Here is a 21,453-nt window from a genome sequence, read left to right as displayed (position 1 = left end):
GTTGGAGATCAGTGAAGATGCTCATCTGTTCAGTGCTGTTGGAGAATTCTATACTCTTTTCTTATGCTGCAAGCTTTGCCAGATCAGTTCTGATGTGTGGTTGCGTTCTGCAGATGTCAGAGAACAGGCGCAGAGGAGGAAGGCGTGCTCAGCAGGAGCAAGCCGGTCAGCAAGATGAGGCGCCCCAGCAGCAGCAGCTGCCGCCCCCGCCCCCGATGTCGATTGAGCAGATGTTTCTGATGCAGACTCAGGCAGTTCAAGCCATCGGTCAGACTCTGGCCGCCATTCAGCAGCAGCAGCAGCAGCAGGCTCCACCCCAGCCTCAGATGCCTAGAGATAAGCGTGCTGAATTCATGAGAGGTCATCCACCAACGTTCGCTCATTCTTCTGACCCCATGGATGCTGAAGATTGGCTGCGCACTGTGGAGCGGGAGTTGCATACCGCTCAGTGCGATGACAGGGAGAAAGTCTTGTATGGTCCCCGTCTGTTGAGAGGAGCAGCCCAGTCATGGTGGGAGTCTTACCTCGCCACCCATGCCAACCCCGACACCATCACCTGGGAAGAGTTCAGAGGTAGCTTTCGTCAGTACCATGTTCCTGCAGGTCTGATGACAGTGAAGAAGGAGGAATTCCTGGCCCTCAAGCAAGGGTCATCATCTGTCAGTGAGTATCGAGACAGGTTTCTGCAATTGTCTCGCTATGCTCCTGAAGATGTCAACACCGACGCCAAGCGACAATACCGTTTTCTGAGAGGCTTGGTTGACCCTCTGCAGTATCAGCTGATGAATCACACCTTCCCGACATTCCAGCACCTGATTGACAGAGCAATCATGACAGAAAGAAAGCGCAAGGAGATGGAAGATCGTAAGCGCAAGATCAGTGGACCCCAGCCTGGAAGCAGCAGTCGTCCTCGTTTCTCAGGCAATCAACCTCAGCAGTTCAGGCAGAACCAGCGTCCACCTCAGCAGCATCAGCAGCGTCAGCAGTATCAGCAGTTCCAAAGGCAGTATCCTCAGCATCAGTACCAGAATCGTCAGAGCAATCAGTCAGGAGGAGGTCAGTTTCAGAGGCAGAATCAGCAGACACCTCGCCTTCCTGCCCCAGCAAATCAGCAGAACAGTCAGGCAGCACCAGCTCAGGTTGGAAACAGGGCATGTTTCCACTGTGGAGAGCAGGGCCACTGGGTGATGCAATGTCCGAAGAAGGCAGCCCAGCAGCAGTCAGGCCCCAATGCCCCAGCGAAGCAGAATGTGCCTCAGCCTGGATCAGGCAATCGCCCTCAGCCGCGCTATAATCATGGAAGGCTGAACCATTTGGAAGCTGAAGCAGTTCAGGAGACCCCCGGCATGATAGTAGGTATGTTCCCAGTCGACTCCCATATTGCAGAAGTGTTATTTGATACTGGAGCAACGCATTCTTTCATTACTGCATCATGGGTAGAAGCACATAATCTTCCAATTACTACCATGTTAACCCCCATTCAAATTGACTCAGCCGGTGGTAGAATTCGAGCTGATAGCATTTGTTTGAATATAAGTGTGGAAATAAGGGGGATAGCGTTTCCCGCCAACCTTATAGTAATGGGTACTCAGGGAATAGATGTCATCCTAGGGATGAATTGGTTAGATAAGTATCAGGCAGTTATCAGTTGTGATAAAAGGACAATCAAGTTGGTGTCCCCACTAGGAGAGGAAGTGGTGACCGAGTTAGTCCCGCCTGAGCCAAAGAAAGGAAGTTGTTATCAGATGGCTGTCGATAGCAGTGAAGCAGATCCAATTGAGAGTATCAAGGTTGTGTCTGAATTCCCAGATGTGTTTCCAAAGGATTTACCGGGTATGCCACCAGAGCGGAAAGTTGAATTTGCTATAGAGCTTCTTCCTGGAACCGCCCCCATCTCTAAGAGAGCTTACAGAATATCTGGACCAGAGTTGGTTGAGCTTAAGAAGCAGATTGATGAGCTGTCAGAGAAAGGTTACATCCGGCCAAGCACCTCGCCTTGGGCCGCCCCTGTCTTGTTTGTGGAGAAGAAAGATGGCACCAAGAGGATGTGTATCGATTATCGAGCTTTGAATGAGGTCACGATCAAGAACAAGTATCCTTTGCCCAGAATAGAAGATCTGTTCGACCAGTTGAGAGGAGCCAGTGTGTTCTCCAAGATTGATCTGAGATCAGGTTATCATCAGCTCAGGATCCGACCTTCGGACATTCCGAAGATGGCATTTATTACCAAGTATGGTTTGTATGAGTTCACAGTGATGTCTTTTGGTTTGACCAATGCGCCAGCATTCTTTATGAACTTGATGAACAGTGTATTCATGGATTACCTTGATAAGTTTGTGGTGGTATTCATTGATGACATTCTGGTTTATTCTCAAAGCGAAGAAGAGCACGCAGATCATTTGAGGATGGTATTGCAGAGATTGCGAGAGCACCAGTTGTATGCAAAGTTGAGCAAGTGTGAGTTCTGGATCAGTGAAGTCCTGTTCTTGGGTCACATAATCAACAAAGAAGGATTGGCTGTGGATCCGAAGAAAGTGGCAGACATTCTAAACTGGAAAGCGCCAACGGATGCTCGAGGAATCAAGAGCTTCATTGGAATGGCCGGATATTATCGGCGATTCATTGAAGGGTTTTCGAAGATTGCGAAGCCAATGACAGCGTTGCTAGGCAACAAGGTTTAGTTCAAGTGGACCCAGAAATGCCAAGAGGCCTTTGAAGCGCTGAAAGAGAAGTTGACAACAGCGCCTGTCCTAGTCTTGCCTGACGTGCACAAGCCCTTCTCGGTGTATTGCGATGCTTGTTACACAGGTTTGGGATGTGTGTTGATGCAAGAGGGAAGAGTTGTGGCTTACTCGTCCCGACAGCTGAAGGTTCATGAGAAGAACTACCCAATCCATGATCTAGAGTTGGCAGCAGTGGTTCACGCACTGAAGACATGGAGGCACTATCTGTATGGACAGAAATGCGATGTTTACACAGACCACAAGAGTCTGAAGTACATATTCACTCAGTCAGAATTGAACATGAGGCAACGAAGATGGTTAGAATTGATCAAAGACTATGAGTTGGAGATTCATTACCATCCAGGAAAAGCGAACGTAGTGGCAGATGCTTTGAGCAGAAAGAGTCAAGTCAATCTGATGGTCGCTCGTCCGATGCCTTATGAGTTGGCCAAAGAGTTTGACAGGTTGAGTCTCGGGTTTCTGAACAATTCGCGAGGAGTCACAGTTGAATTGGAACCTACCTTGGAGCGCGAAATCAAAGAAGCGCAGAAAAATGATGAGAAGATCAGTGAGATTCGGCGATTGATTCTAGAAGGCAAAGGCAAAGATTTTCGAGAAGATGCAGAAGGCGTGATATGGTTCAAAGATCGCTTGTGTGTTCCCAATGTCCAGTCCATTCGGGAGTTGATTCTCAAGGAAGCTCATGAGACAGCCTATTCGATTCACCCTGGTAGTGAGAAGATGTATCAGGATCTGAAGAAGAAATTCTGGTGGTACGGAATGAAAAGAGAAATCGCAGAGCATGTGGCTATGTGCGATAGTTGTCGAAGAATTAAGGCAGGACACCAGAGACCAGCTGGATTGTTGCAACCGTTGCAGATCCCTCAGTGGAAATGGGATGAAATTGGTATGGATTTCATAGTCGGATTGCCTCGCACTCGAGCCGGCTACGATTCCATTTGGGTAGTAGTGGACCGCTTGACCAAGTCAGCCCACTTCATACCTGTCAAGACCAACTACAACAGTGCAGTATTGGCAGAATTGTATATGTCTCGGATCGTTTGTCTTCATGGTGTGCCAAAGAAGATAGTGTCAGACAGAGGAACGCAGTTCACCTCTCATTTCTGGCAGCAGTTGCATGAAGCCTTGGGCACGCATCTGAATTTCAGTTCAGCTTATCACCCGCAGACAGATGGTCAGACTGAAAGAACCAATCAAATTCTTGAAGATATGTTGAGAGCCTGTGCGTTGCAAGATCAGTCCGGATGGGACAAGCGATTGCCTTATGCGGAGTTTTCCTATAACAACAGTTACCAGGCCAGTTTGAAGATGTCACCGTTTCAAGCGCTGTATGGAAGGAGTTGCAGAACTCCGTTGCAATGGGATCAGCCTGGAGAGAAGCAGGTGTTTGGGCCAGATATTTTGCTCGAAGCCGAAGAGAACATCAAGATGGTTCGAGAGAATCTGAAGATAGCGCAATCGAGGCAGCGAAGCTATGCAGACACAAGAAGAAGAGAGCTGAGTTTCGAAGTCGGAGACTTTGTCTATCTGAAAGTGTCACCGATCAGAGGAGTCAGAAGATTCGGAGTCAAAGGCAAGCTGGCACCCCGCTACATTGGTCCGTATCAAATTCTCTCAAAGCGTGGAGAAGTGGCTTATCAGCTCAGCCTGCCAGAGAATTTGTCTGCTGTGCATGATGTCTTTCATGTGTCTCAATTGAAGAAGTGTTTGCGTGTGCCAGAAGAGCAGTTGCCAGTGGAAGGTCTTGAAGTCCAGGAGGACTTGACCTATATTGAGAAGCCAGCTCAGATCCTTGAGGTTGCAGATAGAGTCACCCGAAGGAAGACCGTCAGAATGTGCAAAGTCAGATGGAGTCACCACTCTGAGGAAGAAGCAACCTGGGAGCGTGAAGATGATCTGATGGCCAAGTACCCGGAGCTCTTTGCTAGCCAGCCCTGAATCTCGAGGGCGAGATTCTTTTAAGGGGGATAGGTTTGTAACGCCCCGAATTTTGCAGTTGAATTTTTTCTTTTCTTTACTCGCCAAAATTCGGGCGTTACCTTTCCCTTTTCTTTTTCCCCTCGCTAAACCTTGACCTTTTTCAAAGTTTAGCGGGATTCGGTTTGGAATTCCCGTAGGTATTAAAAAAAAACCCTAAATACTTTATGTTGTTTGATGCACCATGCCGCCCTTGCATTTTTGGTTGTTTGAAAGTGCAATCACATTCATCTAAAAGATCGGATTTCGAGAACAAGCGGAAAATCTTTTATCTTTCTTTCTCTCTCTTTCTCTCTCCCCTTTCTCTCTCTCCCGTGCCCTGGGCCGACCCCGGCCGGCCCAGCCGCCCCCTGGCGCCCCCCTTGGGCCCAATTGGCCCAAGCCGCCCCCCCACCCCCTCTATTTTTCCCAATTCTCTCTCCCTCCCTCTCATTTTCTTTCATTTTCTCTCCCTCACCGTAAGCCGCCGCCGCCCCTGCCCCCTACCCTAAGCCGCCGCCGCCCCTGCCCCCTACCCTAGGCCGCCGCGCCGCCCCCTGCCGCCGGCCGCCCCTCGCCGTCGATCCCCGCCGGTGAGCCCCCTCCCCCTCTCCCCCCTCCCCCTCTCCTCCCTCCCCTTCCCCTCGCCCGCTCGGCCCCTTGGCCGCGCCCCCGGCCCCCCAGCGCGCCCCCGGCTCGGCCGCCTGGCCAGCCCGGCCGCCCCCCCCCCCCGCGCGCCCCCATGGCCGGCTCGGCCGCTCGGCCGCCCCGCGCCCTGCCCCGCGCCCCTGCGCGCCCAGCGGCTCGGCCGCCCCGCCCCCCTGCTCGGCCGGCTCGGCCGCCCCCTGCGCCGCCCGCCCTCGCCAGCCCGGCCGCCCGCCGCCGGCTCAGCCGCCCCGGCTCGGCCGCCCCTGCGCGCCCCGCCTAGGGCCGGTTCAACCGCCCCTAGGGCCGGTTCAACCGCCCCCCCCCCTCTGTTTTTTTTTATTTTTTTTATTTTTATTTTTATTTTATTTACTTTCTGTGATCATAATTACTGTATTTTAAGTAGGCTAATCACTGTTCATGCTATGGGAAAATAGGAAGGTTAATTTAAAATTCCGTTATGTTATTGATTCACGTAGTTAATTGTTTACCCTGTGCAATGTTGATCAACTAAAAGTGATTAGGTTTCCATTAGTATATATAAATATATATAACAGAATTATTTTGTTAAAAACCAATTGTGTCATTAGTGCATAAGATTTAACCCCCTGCGAGACCTTTCCCGTTTCTTTCTAACCATAACAAATGCGATATCGAATGTCATACTTGGTGCATATTCACTTTATTTGTTATCTTGTATGGTGTACTGTTCTTTTGTATTAAATATGTGGATGGATGTATGTATGTTTGCGCTCGCATAGAGAACGATCCGGTCGAAGAGCCCGAGGAATTCGCAGGAGAAGCCCCTGAGCAGCAGTCGGTTGGTGGAGGCAAGTGTCCTTTGACCTATCTCTGTCCTATTCATTATTTAATTCACCTCCCGCATTACACATTTATACCTAAGGATTGACTAGCTTTTGTTATCCATGTCCTTGTTTACCTATTTGGGTCGGATTATTACTACTTAGTCTGATGCTATTGCTCAACTCTAATCAATGAACATGATGTGATTATCTATGATACGTTGTTTTCCCGTTCTTCTTTATGATTATACTTGTGGTTTTCAAGGGGACTCAAGCGGTTTCTCGAGTGCCTCTCCGTAAGGACCTGTTCTATGGATGACCGCCCGGGAAAACAGTGCAACCATGAGGGTGGAATGGGGTGCCCTTAGCTGAATAATTAGAGGATCCGGGATGTAGTTCACTTAGCCGTCGTGCCGTCAATGGGGCTCGGTGTATGCGGCTCGCTCTGCCAAGTTTGGGTTCGCCCCTTGGGGAGGAGTGCGGTGCATTTAGGAAACCTAACGGGTGGCTACAGCCCCGGGGAATCTTTGTAAAGGCTACGTAGTGAAACCCTGCCTATTCACCTTGGTAGTGTTTAAGGGTTTGATCGGCCCGAGGCAAGAGGGAATCACGGCTTGTGGGTAAAGTGCACAACCTCTGCAGAGTGTTATGAAACTGATATATCAGCCGTGCTCACAGTTATGAGCGGCCAAGGGAGCTCCAGAGATTAGTGATACTTGATCAGAGATATTTTGGTACAGGTGGCAATGAGATTGATGGTTCTGGTTATGATTATGGTATTGGTAAGTGGTATTCTTTCCGTTTGGAAAGGATACATTGGGTTAATAACTTGGGTTAATGTTAAAACCTGGCTTTCTACTAGTAAGTAATAACCTGACCAACTAAAAGCAACTGCTTGACTTATCCCCACATAAAGCTAGTCCACTACAGCCAAACGGGATGCTTGCTGAGTATGTTGATGTGTACTCACCCTTGCTCTACACACCAAACCCCCCCCCCCCCAGGTTGTCAGCATTGCAACCACTGCTCAGGAGAAGATGAAGCTGTGGAAGGAGACTTCCAGGAGTTCCAAGACTACGACGAGTTCTAGGTGTGGGTTAGCGGCAACCCCCAGTCGGCTGCCTGTGAAGGCCGTGTTATCTACGTTTCGTTTTCGCACTTTGATTTATTGTAAGAACTATATGGACGTCTCAGACGTATGATGTAATCGACTATTTCCCTTATTAATACTATTTTGAGCACTGTGTGATGATGTCCATGTTATGTAACTGCTGTGTACGTGAATAACTGATCCTGGCACGTACATGGTTCGCATTCGGTTTACCTTCTAAAAACCGGGTGTGACAATCTACTACTGCTTATGGTCCTCCACCAACGGCTTCTCGAACTCCCATTTCTTCCGTGCACGACCTCCTCCTCCATCTCCACTCTTGGCAGTGTTGCCTTAGGCTGCTCCTCCTTTCGGGGAGACAGGGACTGGGCAAACAGTGGCTAGGCCGGAGGCGGAGGGGGTGGGGGCGGAGTAGCTGGGGGTGGGGACGGAGGCGGGGGTGGCGTCGAAGGGGAGGAGGAGGCGAGTTACCTTTCTCTGCTCCGGCCCAAGCACGATGTGGCGAGTGACGAGGCGGTCTCCGTCGTTTATATGATGGCTCTCGTCGAGGAGGTTGAGCAGCGGAGGTGGGGGGAGGGCGGCGACATGCAGAGGATGGGGGAGGCGGCTCGCGCGACGTTGGGGAGGGAGTGCAGGGGCAGGGGCATGGAAGCGCTGACCGGATCTGGCTGCCGCCGTGACCAGCCTCTCCTCCCGCTCGCTGGCCGCCGCCGATCGGTTGGTCGTGCCCGGTGTGGAGGAGGACAACGCAGGGGACGACAGAGGGCGCTGCCTCGGTGGGTGTGCTGGCCGAGACTGGTGGGCATGGCTGAAATTGGTGGTCGTGGCCGGCGCGAGATCTGGGGCGGCGGGGGGGGGGGGGGAATGGTTCCTGCGCGGTTGTGGGGTGAGGGGCACGGCGGGGGCTCTCGTGCTGCTTCCATGCGCGCGCGTGGGAGGGTGCGGGGGCAGATAGGGCGAGATGGAGGAGGTTTTCGGGGGGGATCGGGCGAGGTAGGCAAGGTCTTCGGTGCGCGGTGGAGGGCGCTGATGGCGGTCGGTTGAGGCAGCGTGGATGTCGGGGGCGCAGAGAGGGGTGGTTTGGGCGAAGGGGATTTCGTGGGGGAAGGGAGCACGATGTCTGCGGGGCCGGTGGGTGTAATCGGAGACCGGAGGATGTCGCGGGATCGGACGATTTATAGCACAGAACGATAAACGGACGGCTGAGATTGTCTAACGGCAGAACACAGGGAGGCAGGCTACCCTTGCAGCCTTAATAAGTAGTAAAGATTATTTAACATAACAATTTAGGCTTGACTAAAAAATATTAATACCTTTTTATTCTAAATTAGTGTCGCTATGTATATCTGTCAGTGACACAGGCGAGGTACTGGAGGAACAAAGCAAGGAGCGGGAGCAGTCGGGACCAGATGGTGGACCCGATGGGCCGCGGCGGTCGACCAGGCCCAGGCGCAGCAACAAGATGGTGACTGGGCCGACGTGGATCAACTTCATGGAAGTATTGCGTGAGGCTTAAGTAGATGAGAGAGGAGTTGAGAGGAATAACTTGTAACAGAATATTATTCCACTTCTGAACTAAGAACTACTCTCTGCCTCCCTCGCTGTTCTTCTCTGTTCTTCTCTGTAATCCTATCGGTTCCGTATCCAGAGAGGTGCTAACAAATTGGTATCAGAGGTACCGATCTCTGGCGAATTGAGTTTCCGCGCACTGGATTCATCGGTGCATCACGAGCACTTCACCAGGCTGCGCCGTCGTCAAGTCATCATGAACCCCGACACGCAAATCATCCTCGACGAGATCGCACGCCGCTTCACCGACAACGACGCCAAGTGGGATCGACGCCTCGCTGCACAGGACAAGGCGATCTCAACACTCGTGGCGGCACAGGAAGGGTTTGTGGCGGCGCAGGAAGGTCGTATCAACGCCTTGGAGAAGACCACGGGCCTGTTCGAAGATTGGCGCCAGAACCTGGAGGGAATCGTCGATGACTTGCGATTGGAAGTCGGAAGGGTTTCCAAGCACTGGGAGCGCGCGCTGGTGGACAAGCCGTCATCCATGCCAGGCGTCCTCGTGCCTGCCCCATCAGCTGTCGAGCGTCCTCCGGCTGGATCGACAGCTGCTTCGCCCTGTGGGCACCGCTGCGAATCAGGGAACCGGGAGATGGGATTTGGGTCGGTAACGACTCTTCTCCCTCCCCCGGACAAGGGTACGTTCACCTCTATGAATCCACCACTGTTTGCTTCTCCTCCGGTTGTACATCATATGCCTGTTCAGTTTCCGAGCAGTGATCCAATACTCATGGGGGGGCTAAGTGGTGAAGTTCGTGGTCGCTTACCTAAACTGAATTTTCCTGTGTTTGATGGCGAGAATCCCAAACTATGGATCCGTCGCAGTCAGGATTATTTTGATATGTATTCAGTTGAGCCTCAGCTTTGGGTGCGGGTAGCGTACATGAATTTTGTTGGGGTGGCGGCGCGCTGGTTATCTTCTCTAGAAGAGTCGTCGAGTGTGTTGGGTTGGCACGAATTTTGCCGCTTGCTGCTGGAACGTTTTGGCAAGGATGAACATGAGGCGTTCATTCGCAAATTATTTCGTATTCGGCAGACTGCTTCAGTGGCCGAGTATGTGGATCAATTCTCGCAGCTAATGGATAATTTGGCGGCGTACGGCAAACCAATGGATCCATTATATTTTGTGCAACGATTTGTGGATGGATTGCGTTCAGATATTCGTGCTACTGTGCTTTTGCAGCGCCCATCTTCCATCGATACTGCTTGTGTTCTCGCATTGTTGCAGGAAGAGGTGGCCGTGCCTGAGAAACGGATGGAATTCCGTCGTCCATCAGTGCCAGTATTGAATTCAAGTTTGGGAAGGCAACCTCTGCCTCTACCGCTACCACCAAAGAGTGACAAGAATGTTTATATTGCTGATGATGTCAAGCGCACTGAACCAAGCAGAATTCGTGCTTCAGATGACAAGATGGCTGCCCTCCGCGCCTATCGTCGAGCTCGAGGATTGTGTCAACGGTGTGCTGAGAAGTGGTCGAGGGATCACCAGTGTCCTCCGACAGTGCAGCTTCATGCATTACAGGAAGTGTGGGAATTGTTTTCTGAAGAGGATGATGCTGTTTCAGTTACTGCTTGTGTTCAGGATACACCAGTGGAGCAGCAATGCTTAGCCGTGTCACTCGCGGCTGTGCAGGGAAATGAAGCAAATCAGACAATCAAATTTCAAGGGCTTATTCAGAATATTCCAGTGTGTATCTTGCTGGATTCTGGCAGTTCTCACTCTTTCATTGCAGCTCGAGTTGCATCCCAGCTATCTGTTGTTACAAAGCTGCTGGCACCAGTGATTGTTCAGGTGGCTGATGGTACTCGTCTTAAGTGTTCTCACCAAATCAAGAGTGCTTGTTGGTCCCTGCAAGAATGTGTGTTTATTACTGATTTACGTGTGCTGGAATTACCTGTCTATGACATTATTGTGGGTATGGATTGGTTATCTTCTTACAGCCCCATGCACATTCATTGGTTACACAAGTGGGTATGCATTCCTTATCAGCAGTCATCAGTCACTTTATATGGTGTTTCGGCTGTTTTGCAACCTGGAGCGGTGGTGCAGGTGGCTACGGTTGAAAAGGAGTCGCTCAGGTTCAATGAAATGAATTTACCCACACCTATGGTGCAGTTGCTGTCCAATTTTTCAGATGTTTTTGAACCACCTACCGGTATGCCACCAATCCGTGACTGCGATCATGTCATTCCATTGATCGCTGGTGCGACTCCAGTGCGCGTTCGACCTTATCGCTATCCTCCAGCGATTAAGGATGAAATTGAACGCCAAATTGCCATCATGCTTGACGCTGGTATTATTCAAGCGAGTTCCAGTTCTTTTTCTTCTTCGGTCCTGTTAGTCAAGAAGAAGGACGGCACGTGGCGATTTTGTGTGGATTTTAGGCATCTCAATGCTATCACTGTCAAAACGTCATTTCCAGTGCCTATCATTGAAGAATTATTGGATGAGTTGGGTCAAGCCTCTTGGTTTACAAGCTTGGATTTAACAGCTGGATATCATCAAATTAGGCTCCATTCCAGTGACACACATAAGACAGCGTTTCAAACTCACTCAGGGCAATATGAATTTCGAGTTATGCCATTTGGGTTAACAGGTGCCCCGGCTACCTTTCAGCGGGCAATGAATGCAACCTTATCATCTTTATTGCGCTGTTGTGTGTTGGTGTTTTTTGATGATATTCTTATTTATAGTACCAGTTTTGAACAGCATATCGAGCATGTGCAGTTGGTATTGGAACTGTTGCGAAGGGATCATTGGCAGATCAAACTTTCTAAGTGTAAATTTGCACAGCAGCAGTTAGCTTATTTGGGGCATGTAATCTCTGCTGCCGGTGTATCAACAGATCCGGAAAAAATTAAGGCAGTGGCTAAGTGGACTAGTCCAACCAATGTGAAAGAGTTAAGAAGTTTTTTGGGCTTGGCAGGGTATTATAGACGGTTCGTGAGAAATTTTGGAGTGATTGCAAAACCGATCACGACACTTTTAAAGAAAGGAGTCTTGTTTGTTTGGACACCTTCTCATGAATCTTCGTTTACAGCTCTGAAAGAAGCATTAGTGTCGGCCCCTGTATTATCATTACCAAACTTCAATCTGCCGTTTATTTTGGAAACAGATGCTAGCAACATTGGAGTAGGTGCTGTCCTCATGCAAGCCGGCCATCCAATAGCTTATCTGAGTAAGGCATTGTGTCCTCGCAATCAAGGCTTGTCCACATATGAGAAAGAATTTTTGGCCATCATCCTTGCAGTTGACCATTGGAGGCATTATCTTCAACTCAAGGAATTCATTATTTATACAGACCATCGAAGTTTAGCACAGTTGGATGAGCAAAGGTTGCACACTCCATGGCAAAAGAAGATGTTTACAAGGTTATTGGGACTACAATATCGCATTGTGTATAAAAAAGGAATAGATAATGGTGCTGCTGATGCGTTGTCTCGCAATCCACAGTTGTCAAGTGATTGTTTGGCCATTTCTTCGTGCACTCCTCAGTGGGTGTCAGAAGTTACAGATTCATATACACATGACCCAATTGCTAAAGATCTCCTTGTCAAACTAGCAGTTGATGCATCGGCTGTGCCTCATTATTCCTTACAAGATGGTCTCCTTCGTTATAAAGGAAGAATATGGGTGGGACAGTCAGCTCCTCTTCAGGATCGCCTAATTACAGCATTGCATGCGTCAGCAGTTGGTGGTCATTCCGGGTTTCCCGTCACATATGCTCGCTTGAAACAACTGTTTGCTTGGAAAGGTATGAAAAAAGCAGTAAATCAGTTCGTTTCTCATTGCCTCATCTGTCAACAATCCAAAGCTGACCGAGCTCGTTTGCCCGGCCTGTTACAACCTCTGCCTGTACCCTCATCATTATGGCAAGTGATCAGTATGGATTTTATCGAGGCTCTTCCATGTTCACAATCGTATACATGCATCCTGGTGATAGTTGATCTCTTCACTAAGTATGCAAATTTCTTACCTCTTAAACATCCATATACGGCATTGTCAGTCGCTAGGCTCTTTCATGATCAAGTGTACAAGCACCATGGACTACCCCAATCGATTGTATCTGACAGAGACCGTGTGTTTCTCAGCCACTTGTGGAAAGAGTTGTTTCACCTGGCTGATGTGCAGCTTCAGATGAGCACTGCGTATCATCCTCAGTCCGATGGGCAGTCAGAGCGTGTCAATCAGTGCTTAGAAACTTTTCTTCGTTGTTTTGTCCACGCCTGTCCGCACCAGTGGAGTCGGTGGTTGTCTGTTGCGCAGTTCTGGTATAATTCTTCTCCACACTCAGCTATAGGCATGTCTCCATTTCAGGCATTGTATGGTTGCCCACCCAAGCAGTTTGGCATTGCAGATCAGACTGTTATTACATCTTCTGAATTGAGTTCCTGGTTGAAGGAGCGTCAGCTAATGTCTGAGCTGGTGAAGCAGCATTTGGAGCGTGCCAAACTACGTATGAAGCGTCAGGCAGACAAAGGTCGTTCGGAGCGTGAGTTCGCAGTGGGTGATTGGGTATTTCTCAAGCTTCAACCGTATGTTCAATCGTCTGTGGCTGTTCGAGCACATCAGAAGCTGGCGTTCAAGTTTTTCGGACCGTTCCAAGTGTTGCAGCGCGTTGGCACCGTGGCGTATAAGCTGCAGTTACCCCCATCTTCACGCATTCACCCAGTTTTTCATGTGTCGCAGCTTAAGCGTGCGTTGGGCACTGGTTTCACTGCATCTGTGACTTTGCCGACTGACCAATTTCATTTTAGTGTGCCATTCAAGATTCTGCAACACCGCACAGTGATGAAAGGGCTGCAAGCATGTGCACAGGTCCTGGTCCAATGGTCTCATATGTCACCAGAACTCGCGACGTGGGAAGATATTCAAGATCTACGACAACAATTTCCATATGCGCCTGTTTGGGGGCAAACAGCCAGCTTACCAGGGGGGAATGTCAGTGACACAGGCGAGGTACTGGAGGAACAAAGCAAGGAGCGGGAGCAGTCGGGACCAGATGGTGGACCCGATGGGCCGCGGCGGTCGACCAGGCCCAGGCGCAGCAACAAGATGGTGACTGGGCCGACGTGGATCAACTTCATGGAAGTATTGCGTGAGGCTTAAGTAGATGAGAGAGGAGTTGAGAGGAATAACTTGTAACAGAATATTATTCCACTTCTGAACTAAGAACTACTCTCTGCCTCCCTCGCTGTTCTTCTCTGTTCTTCTCTGTAATCCTATCGGTTCCGTATCCAGAGAGGTGCTAACAATATCATAAATTAGTGACATACTTAAAACAGTTTTAAAATACTTTGGCTTGCCTTAATGTGATTCTAGTCCTACGGGATTGATTTATTAGGTCTTGTTCGGTTAATCCCGTTACCAATGAATTGGATGGGATTGGAAAAATTTAAGAAAGAGTTTGACTTACTTGGGATTTAATCCCACTCAATCTCACTCCATCCACATGGATTGAGAGCTAACCGAACAAGCCATGGAGGGAATAATCGAATAACAATTCGTCATCAGTGGTTTCGAGTTGTGTTGTAAACTCCTGTTCCACAAGTTTTGTGCATGCAAGAAACTTGTGGGTTCATTGCTAGGGAGAAATAGAATACAGATCCAATGAATCTAAACTGACAGCAACCTTTTCCCACCCAACCTTCCCCCAAATAATAAAAATCCTTTGTTTTTCGTAAAATTTCAGCGCAACCCCTATGTTCTACAGGGGCGGATCCGTTAAGGCCTTGTTCGTTTACACCAATCCAGCTCTGGATTAGCATGGATTGGAATTAAATTCATGGCACAATCCATATCCCAAAACAATCCAAGCCTACTCAAATTTTTGTATTCGGTTAAACCCATCATGGATTATAACCCAAGAGTTTAGGAATTTTTTAAACTATGAAAGGCATGGATTCTATCCATAGCTCATTATGTATGGAGCAAATCCATGAAGATGTTGCACAAGTTTATATTAGAATCCATGAATCAAAAGAATAACTAGTTTTAAGAGATACATGGATTAAATGGTGTATTTAATCCCACCATAGGATTGGGTGTGACATATGGATTCACCCAATCCAGATCCGGATTAAATCCATGGTGGGATTTATTCCCTTATAACCGAACAAGGCCTAACACTGTAGAGAAACAGGCAGTTCTAGTCAAGCTGTTCTCCACGAGGCTCCGCTGTCTACGAGCTTGATGTACGTGTCCCTGAAGTCGTCGAAGAACCTAGCTTGGTCCTCTGCGTAGATCCTGATCCATCTGCAGGTTTCAAACATACGCAGCGTCATTAAGCTGATGGAGCATCTAGCATTTTCTTGGTGTCTTCAGAAACCGAGGTAGCTGAGGTTTCATAAACTACCTCAAGCACTCGTCGTCTTCAGTGAGCGCCCAGTCCGTGCGCAGCCCAACCATCGCCGCCATGCCATTGCCAGCTTCTTCACAGAGGAACACGCAGTAAGTTCTGATAAAAGCATAGACATCAATCAAAAGCAATTGGTGAGGAAGATGCACTTACTCGAAGATGTCTGCGGCGGCCTATTATCGAGCAGCACCTTGAAATAGGTGTTGTCGAAAACAACTGGACTCCCGAACCCTTTCCCTCCAATCGTGTGCGCTCCCGACAAAACAACCAGCTCCTGCGCCCTGTCGTTAAGCGCCAAACATGGATTCAGACATGGATATGGAACAATGGCTGCAAGCCACAGGGATTAAAATTGAGAACTGGAATGCGTAGAGTATATATAATTTGACAAAAAAAAGGGGGGCATCTCACGAAAAGCCCTTCTTGCTGAATAATGTCTTCAAGGAAGCTGCGTCCAATGTTTCTTCAGGAAGTTTACCACTAGGGTCAGCACTGCTGCAAAAAGAACCCATGTTCTTCAGAAAACTGACTGATACAAAGACACTACACAATCTGGAATATATATATACATACATAGCTTTCTTAGAACTGTAAGTTGGAGGAGTAAAATAAGAAAAATCACTGTGATTTCTCACCTAGAATCTACTCTTCCTAGCCTTACTGGAATCTCAGGCCCGCCACAGAGCGCAACTGCCTCAGCGCCAGCCACGGCAATCAGATCCGCCCACGACACTGTCAGCGCAAACAGCAGGAGATTTGACTCCCAAACTGGAGTTTTCGTAAAGAAAGTGCAGGACAGAAGATGGCATGGTTTACATACCTTTCTGAACGTTGTCGATTCCTTCTTTTGCTTTTCTTAGTATCTGTTCAGTTATGATGTGATTAAGTAGACGTCAACTGAAGGAAATACGACATCAAGAAGGATATGATATTCTTCAAGAAAACGAGTAAAGATAAAGCAATTTATCGTCACAAAGACACGCACCCACCTTTATGGATCTATTTAGGCCAATGTTTTCAGGCCTGTCAACTTCATAAATTATAGAGCCATTCATGCCACCTGGAAGGTATCACTGTTAGTAGTCTGACGAAAGTCATGTCTCTTTGCTGAACTAATATCATGTCTCTTTGCTGAACTAATATAGCAGTCAGGTAGCAATCCTACCGATGTATGCACCACAAATGATGATATTTCTTTCCTTTAAAAATAGAATTCTGTATCTTCTTAGCAATACCGTTTTGGATCATTTTTTCGTACACAAATGCTTTTTTCCCCTCAAACACACTAAAGAGGCTAACCTGATCCGTCCCCAATTTCAAAAGTCCCTGCATCATGGAAAACCAACCGAAGCACACCAGCAGCCTTGCCCTTGGTTAAAACACTCCTCACACCACTTCGAATAATTGATGCGTCGTATATCTCAGCCCTGTGAAATCAACCAGATAACTTCTCATATAGATGGCAATGGCATCACTGTTTTAGGAGCAAGAAACCAGATTTAAGGATCTTTCCTTTACTAGATCACTGTCCTATGTCTACAAGATTCAACTGTGGCTCATTACATGCTTCCCCTTTCTCACAGTATTTACCATTTGAAACATCAAGAAGACGCTCTTTTGAATGTCAGCTAGTAATTTCAAGAGCTGGATAGCTAAATTCTTTGATAATAATGCACTACTTACGCGATAGAGATGTTAACACGAGGAATCAGAAAAGGGAGTAAAATGGCAGAAGCAAGGTCTCTCCTCCTTATACGCCAGGAAGATCTAGGACCTGGAACCACCAGAGAAGAGAAACTTTGAGTTGACCATGCTAAATTTCCATGGTCCGGCATCAGCCCAAGCAACAAAAAAGTTTCCCATTGTCATTAAAATATTTACAGCTCCAGCAAAAAAACGGTTTGGAACCAAGTGATATATGAGGCTAAGAACAGCGATGTGTACCTGAAATGGAATCTTCAGTTCCCTGCTCAGAGAGTTGTGAACATACTGAATCAGCAGCACGCTTACGACCAGCTGCAGAAGCTTTTGTTACCAGCTTCCCATCTCTTGTACCTCTGTACATAAGGATTTCTCAGGTCGTTTGCTTCCATGCAGACAAGACTGCATCATTTGCGTACGGGAACGAGAGTTCTCTAACATCACCTGCAGGCGCAGCGACTGTAGCTGTAGTAGAAGCAGCTCGAGGAGGAAGACCACGACGCAATATAGGGGATGCTGTTGAGCTCCATCTCCTTTCCCCGTCCTGCCTTCTCTTAGTTTTTCAGTAACAGCTACCAACCTACCAGTCTACCACAGCTCTGAAATGAAAAGAAAAAAAAAAGAAAATGACACAACCCAGTAGTCAGGCTATCCATGCCTGGCTAGTGGCTATCCATGTGTGGTTCCCAACTTCCGGTCCCCACGAAGTCACTTGGATAAGCTGTGTTCCAAAGATATTTATCCCTCCAATTTTTTTTTGTCCTACAGCTAAGACCATTGCTTATCTCTGTAAGACACAATGAAACTTCACTGTCTTTGATGTCTTTTTCAATGTGGCACAATCATAGTTTGTCTTTTTGTTTACAATTTGACAAGATTGGGAAAAAAACTTTGACTTGTAGGGTAAAACCACTCTCTGGGTATTGTTGTGAAAGAGAAGACCTCACACATACCGAAAAACATCATGAACCCTTGTTCTACTCTGACATTGAGCACTATTGTGTTGTGAGAACTGGATCGGATCTTTTTGGCCATAGGACAGACAAGATATTTTTTACGCTCAATCTGAAATTTTGCTCTCATAAGAAAGGATATGAGGGGTGCTACTTGAATGTTCTAACCAACCAATAGTAGCTAGAGGCCTTTTTGCCTATATACAATAACGAAGAGTTTTTCGGTAGGGTGCCTCTCGGAATTAGGGATGGCAACGAGCACATTTTACTCACCTATAGGATCTGGGTTTCGGTGTGAGTTTGTACCCGTGAGCATGAATACGGGTTTGATTCTCAACCCGACGGGTTTTTTCTCGCGGATATGAAAATGTTGTACGGTGCGGGTTTGTAAACCCTGTACCCGCGGGTTTCAAACCCGTTGCCATCCCTACTCAGAATAGCCTTGAAAAAATAATATGAAATACAAAATAGTTTTGAATGTGTAATGTTTGAAATGGAGGGGTAGATTAGTACAGCTCAACCTGCACAACACACGATAGTGTCGCACTCTCAAGCAGTGTTGTGCCCCACAAAAGGGAAGGTCACCAATATATCCCCTGATCGGGCTAAAGCCCATACAAGAAAGGTGCCTAGACAAAAGAATGTTTCCCAAAAAAACCAAATTGATCATTTAGGTCAACAAAAACAAATATGCATATCAACCAAAGGCACATGCATCTCTAGATAGTTTGGAAAATTGTTGTTTTTAGGCGCAACAGCCTTGGTAAAGTTGTTGCCAAGTATGTTGGGAATTAGACTAACATATGTATGAAGAAAACAATTTGGGTTCCTAATATACTTGTGACTAACATGCAAGGCCCCAATCCTACTTGGGGACCTAAACTAGAAACTTGATTTGTTTTGTAGGTGTACTCCTTCGGTGGATTAAGTTGGGTGCTTGATAGTGAATGCATAAATTATATAACCTAGGAAAGGAGTATGTTCTCATCATATTCCCTATGCCTAATTCAAATGAAAACATTATCTCTTAAGACAGTTCTAAAGGGAATGTTATCGATCTTGGTAACGTTGCTATGACCCTTGAACAATTAGTTACTAATGTTTTACATGTTGAATCATTGAATTACAATTTGTTATCTATTTCACAATTGTGTGAGATGGGCTACCATTGTCTCTTTATGGGTAAGGGTGTGACCATTACTAAAAGGGAGGGTTTCTCTGTTGCATTTATGGACTACTAAAAGGGCAAGCTTTACTTAGTTGATTTCAACAAAAGTAAGTCAAAGTTTGTAACGTTTTAGTGGCAAAATCTAACATGGTTGACCTTGGCAACACCTACTAGCCCATGTTTGAATGAGAAACCCGGCCAAACTTCTAAAGATGAGCACATTCTTGGACTAACAAATATTCACTTTAAGAAAGGGTGTGTAATTGAGAGCACCTAGAGGGGGGTGAATAGGTGATCCTGTAAAATTAAACACTAAATAGCCACAAAACTTAGTTATAGAGATGTTAGTGCGACTAAGTAGTTGAAGCGAGTTCTTGTGGACAAAATAATCACAGAGAAAACAATCACAAGAGACACGCGATTTTATCCCGTGGTTCGGCCAAGTAACACTTGCCTACTTCCACGTTGTGGCATCCCAATGGACGAGGGTTGCACTCAACCCCTTTAAGTGATCCGATGATCAACTTGAATACCACGGTCTTTTCCTTTAGTGTATTTTTCCGTTTGCGAGGAATCTCCACAACTTGGATTCTCTCGCCCTTACAATAGAGATCACAAAGAAAGCACAGAGTAAGGTTGGGAGAGCAACACACACAAGACACAAATACACAGCACACACACGCACACAAGCCAAGACTTGAGCTTGAAACGTAGCACAGAGAGTTCACAACTCAAACAGAGCTCAAATCACTAACACAATCGATCAAATGCGCGGTGGCGGAGTGTGGGAGTCTTAGAATGCTTAGTGAATGCTTAGGTAACTCCTCCATGCGCCTAGGGGTCCATTTTATAGCCCCAAGGCAGATAGGAGCCGTTGGAGGCAAACTTGGAAGGCCATCCTTGCCTTCTGTCGAGTGGCGCACCGGACAGTCCGGTGCGCCACCGGACAGCTACTGTAGCCTGTCCGGTGCGCGATTTCCTTCCAAATCGGGCACAGTCGACAGTTGCAGCTTCAGGCCCGTTGGCGCACCGGACGCTGTCCGGTGCAACCTGCCGACCGTTGGAGCTGCCACGCGTCGCCCGCAGATTTCGTGGCCGACCGTTGGCGCTGGCGACCGTTGGCTCACCGGACAGTCCAGTGAATTATAGCCACGTCGCCTTTCCGTTTCCCGAGAGCGACGAGTTTGCCGTGGATGACTCACCGGACAGTTCGGTGCACCACCGGACAGTCCGGTGAATTATAGCCGTACACCGTTGTCAACTCCTGAGAGCGGCCTTTTCACCGAAGACCAGCCTGGCGCACCGGACATTGTCCGGTGCACCACCGGACATTGTCCGGTGCACCACCGGACAGTCCGGTGTGCCAGACTGAGCTGAAGTTTGGCTGCACAGAGCCAAGTCTTTTCGGTTTCTTTACTTCTTCTTTTCTCACTGTTTCTAGCACTTAGATAACCTCGTTAGTATTCAAAAACAAATGTACTAAGTCTAGAAACATACCTCAAGTCTTGATTTGCACTTTTCACTTTATTTGTCACATAAGAACTTAATCAGACGTGTTGGACATTTAATCACCAAAACATTATAGAAATGGTCCAAAGGCACATTTCCCTTTCAATCTCCCCCTTTTTGGTGATTTATGCCAACACATCAAAAAGCAACCAAAATAAGTGCAACATCAATGCAAATGAGGACTAAATCATTTTTGCACAAGATTTGACATATTTGGGTCATTCTTTGCCACCACTTGGTTTGTTTTTGCAAATCAAATTCATTTTCCTATCTCTAAGTTAAACATGCTTGTTTGGGCACAAAGAGAGATATTCCACGAGTGAAATTGATCAAGTGTCAAAAACTCCCACTTTTCCCATAATCAAAATTCTCCCCCACAAGAGACCAAATTTTGCAATAAGAGCATTTTGGACAAATCAAAAGTTCTAACTCTATTATTTTCAAAATTCACAAGTGGTAGCTGATCCATTTGCTTTGGCCTTAATTTCTCCCCCTTTGGCATTAAGCACCAAAACGGGATCATTTTTGGCACTTTAACCCCATGCCTCACCAAAAATGTCAATTAAGAGCAAAAAGGCAATGAGAGCATAAGTATGAACTTGGAAGTGAGTACACTAATACCGGAGTGTAGTGGAAGTCTTTGCATCGTCCAAGTTCACATTTCCCTTTCAAAGCACTTTTGAGACTATATCAAGTATATTCAAACACAAAGGTTAGTCTCAAAGGGTCAAGTTGTAGCATATCTCCCCATAAATATGTGCACCATTTGCATATGGACTTGTGAGGTCCGGGGAGGTCTTGTACAACTTGAGCACCACAAATATACAATGATAAATGCTTCAAAGTAACATGATTAAAGGCATAGAGCACATGTATGCTATAGATCAATCCAAGTTACGCGAATCTAAGACATTTAGCTCACTACGCAACCTGCA

General features: G+C 47.4%; 1 protein-coding gene across 4 annotated transcripts; it reads right to left on the bottom strand.

The window, feature by feature from the left end:
- Positions 1 to 14,753: 14,753 nt before the first annotated feature.
- Positions 14,754 to 17,588, bottom strand: LOC100383462 (uncharacterized). Of its 4 annotated transcripts, none has more exons than NM_001366819.1 (11): positions 17,333 to 17,528; positions 17,132 to 17,244; positions 16,871 to 16,961; positions 16,487 to 16,614; positions 16,177 to 16,247; positions 16,008 to 16,050; positions 15,823 to 15,919; positions 15,599 to 15,682; positions 15,341 to 15,468; positions 15,185 to 15,260; positions 14,754 to 15,084 (listed from the first exon to the last, which is right to left on the bottom strand). In NM_001366819.1, exons 1-11 carry the CDS (start codon positions 17,416 to 17,418, stop codon positions 14,982 to 14,984), a joined length of 1,020 nt encoding a protein of 339 aa, NP_001353748.1. In that variant the 5' UTR covers positions 17,419 to 17,528; the 3' UTR covers positions 14,754 to 14,981. The 4 variants fall into 4 exon arrangements, with proteins under 4 accessions (NP_001353748.1, XP_035815399.1, XP_035815396.1 ...); XM_035959506.1 differs by having other exon boundaries at positions 14,765 to 15,084; positions 15,185 to 15,257; positions 15,599 to 15,679; positions 17,333 to 17,588; XM_035959503.1 differs by having other exon boundaries at positions 14,765 to 15,084; positions 15,185 to 15,257; positions 17,333 to 17,587.
- Between the last annotated feature and the right edge of the window lie 3,865 nt (positions 17,589 to 21,453).

This window comes from Zea mays, chromosome 1 (genome assembly GCF_902167145.1).
Source record: "Zea mays cultivar B73 chromosome 1, Zm-B73-REFERENCE-NAM-5.0, whole genome shotgun sequence".
Taxonomy (NCBI): Eukaryota; Viridiplantae; Streptophyta; class Magnoliopsida; order Poales; family Poaceae; genus Zea; species Zea mays.
This window is presented reverse-complemented; position numbering and strand designations above follow the sequence as displayed.